The sequence below is a fragment of the Leptonychotes weddellii genome, chromosome 8, assembly GCF_054177405.1.
Source record: "Leptonychotes weddellii isolate Sample4059 chromosome 8, ASM5417740v2, whole genome shotgun sequence".
NCBI lineage: Eukaryota > Metazoa > Chordata > Mammalia > Carnivora > Phocidae > Leptonychotes > Leptonychotes weddellii.
Window position 1 is genome coordinate 97,710,108 of NC_138376.1, and position 7,344 is coordinate 97,717,451.

Genomic DNA, 7,344 nt, shown 5'->3' on the forward strand with positions numbered 1-7,344 from the left:
ACTGCCCATATCTTTAAATTTCTAGATGAATAAGGTCAAGATATATGTGTAGGAGTGTATTTCATTTAATAGGCATAAAAACACAATGTAAACTTAATAGCAGTTTTCTGAAAGTGTTTAGAATATTTATTCATTCAGCAATAAAATTTTCAACAGCTTGTTTGGACTATCTGTGAATAACGAACTATATTGATAAATTTATTATCAATAAATCCATTTATTATTTAGCAAGAGAGACACCCTATTTTCATTGGCAAGGCCTTCCCATCTTCACTCTATTCTTTTCAAGGAAAAGAACAAAAAGTGTTGACATGCTGGGATATAGGCAAATACCATGACTTCTTCCTCCATTTCCCAATAAAAGCCTTGCCACAATCTCAACCCCCAGCTTTGGTGCAATGGCTTTCCTTCCTCCTTGGACCTGTGTACTAGTTGGTTGCTTTTCTGCTTCTTTAGCCAGAGCACCTAATTTCTCAGATCTGTATCCCCCGCTGTGGAAGAAGAGTGCTGGTCAGTTCAGTGACTACAGGGTAGAGAATGGAAAGTACATTATTGATCCCTGGGTATACCCTGAGAGAATGGGGATGTACAAAATCCTAGTGAACAAGACAGCGAGTTATTTTGAAAACATTGGAGCAGACAATGAACAAAATATTTTATGGGGGTTACCTCTCCAGAATGGCTGGCAATACAGAACAGGTAAGAATGACCTTGTTTTCATCCTGATGATCTACCAATATGACCATGTAGTAATTGGGAAATAAGACTCTGTATATACCATACCATGTTTTTGAAAATTGATCCTTTTCTTTTTCCTCTTTTCCTCTCATAACCATATTTTTCTACTTCTCCTTCTGCTCCATAAATCCTTCTTTTATGTGCTTCTGTTTTGACTAGAAACCACAATGGGGCATAAGGCATAGTTGCCAAACACAGAAAGACTTCATATTAAATCTACTGAAATCTATTGAGCATACTACAAGTATTTACTGAACTCCTGCTAGGTGCTAGATGCCATTCTAAGCACTCAGATGAACAAAGCAGTCAAAAGGATATACATTAAAGACAGAAGGTGATGTCAAATTAGCTTGAATTTTTTGAAGTTCCAATTGTGATTACCTATACATGGAGATAGGGCTGATAGGCAAGGAGTGCCATCTTGTTCATAAGGATGTTTCTCTGCAAATGATTGATTCCTCTTGAAAATACATTCTAATGTTTAGTTAGGAGATACATTGTGGGTCAAGGATTCATGAATTAAAAAGATATTTTTGTTCTGGCTGACAGAAGAAGCTCATGAAGGAGAGTGGTGCTTCTGCCTACTCCACACTGGTAATACTACCAATAAGGAAATTTGTTCTATTCCAATGGAAAAACTATAGAGAGAAGATTATGGTTGATCTTAAGTCTGAGCAGTGGTCATATTCAGGAGCTACTGAGGTTGACAAGTCATGCGTCTTTGTGAGGGAATGTCCTGAGACCCAAATCTACTCCTATTTATCTTACATTCCTTGGGGTCAAAACAACCCTGGTCCAAGAGAAATCGCTAACATGAAGTCTACTATGGGAGGCATGCCAACCTCAGGAGAGAGATGGAATCTGAATGAGCTGGTAGATAAATGCCCTTCTTACACTTTTGTTGCATTCACACATCAGGGTCAAGTCTGACTAAAGTCATCCACTGATGAGCTGATAAGGGACCAGCATTTACTAAGAGCAGTGAGGAGATGGGGTGTGAGTAAGTACTTTCAGTTTACCTGCCATCAAAGAATTTACAACACAAGTGAAATAGAAAAAGATAGCAGAAATTAAATAGAAAACAATTAACAATAACTCTTGGATACAAGATAAAAGTGCAAAACAAAGGGCAGAGTGGAGTCAGCTGGAGTAATCAGGAAAAAATGAATTTAAACTGAGACTTGAAATGTGGATGAAATTTTACTGGGGAAATAAAAATGAAATCTACTAGGAAATAAAAGGATGAGCCAAAGCAGTGTTTCTCAGTCTTGGTTGCATATTGAAAATAATTGCCTAGTTAAAAAAAATACCCATGTTTAAGTCCACCTGAAAAATTCTATTCTAATTTGATAATATTAGAAATTAAGCCAAAGGACAGGACCTGGAAACAGGATGGCATAGAAACATGTGATTGAGTGTAGGGGGTGTGTGTGTGTGTGTGTGTGTGTGTGTTTAAGAAAGGGACAAGAAAAGGAAGGGAGAGAGGGATTGAGTGAGAGGGAGTTGTTGGGGATCAATGAAAGAAGAAGAGACCAAATTAAAGCAAAATATTTATTGATATTCAAGAATTAATGTTAGCATATAATAAATAATCCCTGCACCTTCTCTCTTCTAGGAAGATTAGCTGATCCCAGACAAAAGGAAGGCTGTGGCTATGAATCTGGAGATCCTCTGTGTATCTCTGTGGACAGTTGGTGGGCTGGTAGGTTCATTTAAATGGCAAAATAGGTAATAACCATCCCCAAGGAAAGTATTCAACCTAAAATCTTAGGGACAGAGACAAAACAATATTATTCCTTTGTAAGAAGGAATCTATTTCATCATGTACCTTGTGGCCTTTATGCCACATTCTAGAATTTAACAGCCATAATGTCAATAACGATTCCCTAGGACATCTTTAGCTTTTCATGGAAGGACTGAAACTAGGAGCTGCAAAGGACCATGGCCTCTGAAAGCCCAGCAGTGGCAGTCAGGTGGGAGGTCTCACGAGTGAGGGCGAGTCTCCAGAATGAGGAAGGATGAGAAATGAGGGAGCAAGTAAATAGGGCTTTTTCTCATTTTGCTCAGACCAAATGTGTTTGACTTTTAAACCATAAACATGTCAGAGTAGTGTACCACAAATCATTTTATCGATCCGTAATCAAAGCCTTCAGTCAGATATTTAATACTAAGATAATCAGAAGGTATTTTCTAATTCTTTAATTCTATTTTGTGTTTTAGTAATAAAATTTACACACAATTTCTTAGAGATATTTCCCAATAACTAGAGACAAGAATATATTAAATTTCACTTTCTTAGAGTGACACATGTCCCATACACCTTTACATATTTTTCTAATACTTCTAATACAGACTGGTTCTTTTCAAGACCCACAAATAGTCATGGCCATAGATGTAGAATTCAGGCTTTATTCTCAAATTGATTTAGTAGTTTGGAGTATCAGCCTGCTCCACTGGGGCGTAGAATTGCATTCATAAATGCGTGTCTATGATAAAAAACATTCTGCATCGCCACTGAGAATCAGCCATCTGAATTATAATGTCTAAATCTGCTGGAATAGGTTATATTTAGAGAGAAATAAAAAAATAATAAATAAAAATAAAAATAGAAGAAATAAAAAAGTTAATTCATTAATTCATTTAAATATTAAATATTAAAATTAGTTTTTATTTAAGATATTATAGACAACTGCTTGAACCTACGTTTATTTATAATTGTAGGGTCATTAAAAAAAGCATATTAAAGTTATGTATATGATCCTTAGGGAGATTTTCAATTTTTTTTTTTTTTGCTAGTGACTTTTAGGTTTCTGGATCTGTAATTTTTGCTTACTGGTTTACAGATTACTTAAAGATATTCTCTATCACATTTGTTAGTGCTTGTGGTAATAATAAGTATTTTGCTGTTACAGATATGAATTACTTTCTATGTGCATTACCTTTCCTTGCTGCGGTTGATTCTGGCATAATGGGGATATCATCAGACCAAGTCATGCTTTTGCCACCACCCAAGGATCAGACACAGTTTTGTCTTAACGTTTCTAGTTGTCAGTCATCCTTTCCTGAGCCAATGAGCAAGTGGAATACCTTTTACCAGGTTGTTTTCTTAAGTTTTATAATTTATTTTCTTAGGAGGTGGTAAGAGAATTTCCTTTTTTGTATAATGCTTTTTGTCTAGGTTTTTGTGTGCATCCTATAATGTTTTCCTAAGTGTAAAAATATAAATTGTTATGCAAATTATATTATTACACTGCAGCAGGGCATTATGTGCCATTAATACCCTCCGAACCAATACGGCATTAATACAAAGTCTATCCATTCATTTCAAATAAGTTATACATAAATGTGAGAGCACAAAAGATATTTTACTAAATAAAAAGAGTAGTCTGGTTAATTGAACCTGCATGGCAACCGAGGGTTAACTCTTGGGAGAAACACAATTATGGAGTTGGTTTTTAGAACAGTCAATTAACTTATTTCAACTGAATTAATAAATGATCATATATAGTAGAACTAAACAATTATGTGGTAATCAAAACCAAATATTCAATGAGCAAAATACAAACATTGGCTAAACATAGACGTGGGCTAAGGTCCACAGTGAAAAGATAGATTTACTAGTTCTATAGATTATTAGTTCACTACTTTAGATATGATTGAATTAAATATTCTAATAAAAATTTCCTCCTTTTCTTAATTTTAAACTTTTGCAGTAATTTCTACTATGGTAGCAGGAAAGCAAATGACAAACCAAAGCCAAAATCCTCCTGGCCAGCATAAAATACTGACTCTTGATAAAATTGTTGCAGCTCATTTCTTATAGGTGCATTCAATATTATTACTTATAATAGATATATACTATACTCTTTTACAGAGTGTCAGTCACTGAGAGCTTGCACAGTTCTTGGAAACAAAATTCTCCTCTCATGTGGAATATTTATAAATTATATATGGGATTAAATTAAATGGTAAGGAGAGGAATTGTTATATTTTCTCAAATATGAATAAATTTCTCCTCTGCTACAGCATTTACAGTATCCTTCTAGTAGCTTTGAAGACCTGTTGAAGTACTTGTGGGCTGCACATGTCTCAACCTTGAAATATGCTGGCAAAATATTTGAAGATAGGTAAGAATGGATCCCAAGTCATTTCTATTTAATATGGTAAATGATTTTTGGCCTTACTTATGCCTTTTTATTCCTCTTTTAAAGTGGTGGTCAATCTTCTTATTAGATAATATTAGTCATTGTGTATTTTAATGATGAAGTGTAGCTCCTTTAGAATGATTAGATTAAAAGTGTCTTATGAAGAAGGGGCAAAATTTTGAGGAAAAAAAAATCTTGTGCTAACCAACTGATACTAACAAAACAGCTAGCCAACCAATCAACAAATAAAACATACAACCAATTTGTCTATATAAAAAAAGAAAATAAATTTTCTTCATTATTTTGACCATGGGCACATTATATGGTAGGTACATACTTAAGGAAAAAGATCGACTAGCATCAGGATTAGCACACAGAATAATTTAGAAGATTATCAAGCCACTCTACGTGTACATCTCGAGGTTATTATACACCTAGATGTGAAGGTGTAAGAATGATTTGTGTTTAGTTGTGAATGACACTGTATTAGTCAGAGTTCTCCAGAGAAACAGCCCCAATAGGAGAGAGAGAGAAAGAGAGAGGTAGATAGATATAGATAGGTAAAACCAGGAGGAGCCTATCTTCCAATTTGAAGACCATCAGCCAAGAGAATTCCCTCTTACTTTAGGGAAGGTCAGCCTTTTGTTCTATTCACACCTTCAACAGATTGGATGAGGCCCATCCACATTATGGAGGGCAATATGTTTTACTCAGTCAACTGATCTGGAAATTTCCAAAAAAAAAAAAAAAAACCCTCACAGAAACACCCAAAATCATGTTTAACTAAATATCTGGGCCCCCTGAGGCCCAGTCAAGTTGATGCATAAAATCAGCCATCATAGACACTATCTGAGGGTAAAGTCAACCACTTTGAGTGAGATATGGGGTAGAAGTCTGGGTATGGTAAAAAACAGGAACCAAAAAATTAGGGTTCTTGGTATTGAATAAGCAGACTGGCAAATCCAGGCAGGAATGTGTGCCTCTTAATTTCACTGATTGTCTCTCCTACTGACTCCATCATTCAGTTAGGTAAATACATCACCTAAGTAGCAGATTCAAAACACACTTCCTCCCTTACCTGTTGGTATGGCTTCAAAAACCAGATATTGAGTTGGGCAATGGAGGAATTTTCTCCTGTGGCAGCATCAGTGATAGGATTTGGGGCTGCGGTTGTAACTCAACTGCTCTTTCTATTCTGATGACAGGAAATAGTAATGAGATTATCAGACAACGATTTCGGCCTGGGATTGCCAACCTCAAGATTTGACTGATAGCAAGTCATGGCTCTAGATTACTTTTTTCATTTACGGATGTTCCAGGTTCATATACAAAGATAAATCACTAGAGAATGCAACTTTGTCCTTGAGAAATATAAGAGTACTTTAGGTAAATTCAAGGAAATTGAATAAATTTTTTTCTTATAGGTACATTTCCTGTCTCCTGCGGATTTAGACTTTTAATCTTATTGTATTTATTCCTATTTATGTAATGGAACTGCTTTTGAAAGAAATATTGTATTTTTAACAGGCCAAGTTTATTTAAAAACTCCAAAATCACAGAACATAGGAATTTTTTGTGAATAACCTTAAATATTTACATGACTATTTTGATCAAAAGTGTATGACCTAAAAAATTTTTTTCTGATAGTATTAGAAGCACTTTCCTCACTAATTATAACCAAAAAATTGCTTTTTAAAAAACCTCTTTTTATTCTCTGAAATTTGATCCTTCTTACCTGACCTCTTATTTAGGTATCAACAAATAACCCTCTGAAATGAGTTTTTTAGATAGCTACTGTTTCTCAAGTACAATAAGTAGAAGAAATTTCACAAGGTATCCTAATGTAATATCTCACTTCAAATCACCTCCTTTTTCTAGATCCTGAGTATGTGGTTGAGCTGTTTAGTAATTTGCTCAAAATCTCATGGCCAATGACTGGCAGGGCTAGTATTTAAATTTCTCAGGACTCCATAGCTCATCTTCTTACCTGTAAGCTGTGCTGCCTGCAATGTACCTGGACTACAAACTAGTTTTATGAGGTCAATAACTGCCAAGGTTCTTCTTCTCATCTAAAAGGATACTAAAAGCTATTAAACAATAAAAAAATGCTGCCACCTTTTCAATATATAATGAAGCAGAAATAAAATATTATATTCACTTCCTTGAAGAATCTTTCAATTCTGGGGAGAGATGAGCCACCCAGGCAATCGCCTAACTGAACAAAATATCATTCAGACCTCTTCTCCCTCCCTCTCAGGTAGGTTAGCAGGCAACTGAGTGTGATCAGGGCCTCTCTGTCCTAGGTGTGAGAGTAGTGGTTGGACGGTCCTTAGAGTCTTCCCACAGCTGCTGCTATTTCTATTTCAGGAATTCTTCAGAGATTCTTCCTTCCTTCCTTCCTTCTTTCCTTCCTTCCTTCCTTCCTTCCTTCCTTCCTTCCTTCCTTCCTTCCTTCCTTCCT

The 7,344-nt window shown here is 35.4% G+C and overlaps 1 protein-coding gene across 1 annotated transcript in view; it reads left to right on the plus strand.

Annotated features, from left to right (window-relative positions):
- Window positions 1-381: 381 nt before the first annotated feature.
- Window positions 382-7,344, plus strand: part of C8H6orf58 (chromosome 8 C6orf58 homolog) — a 20,119-nt gene continuing 13,156 nt past the window's right edge. Inside the window, exons 1-4 of the mRNA XM_006730291.3 lie at window positions 382-699; window positions 2,354-2,440; window positions 3,651-3,835; window positions 4,765-4,865. Of these exons, the coding sequence (XP_006730354.2) occupies window positions 399-699; window positions 2,354-2,440; window positions 3,651-3,835; window positions 4,765-4,865 (674 nt within the window). The 5' untranslated portion in view covers window positions 382-398. The remainder of the gene's footprint in view (window positions 700-2,353; window positions 2,441-3,650; window positions 3,836-4,764; window positions 4,866-7,344) is intronic.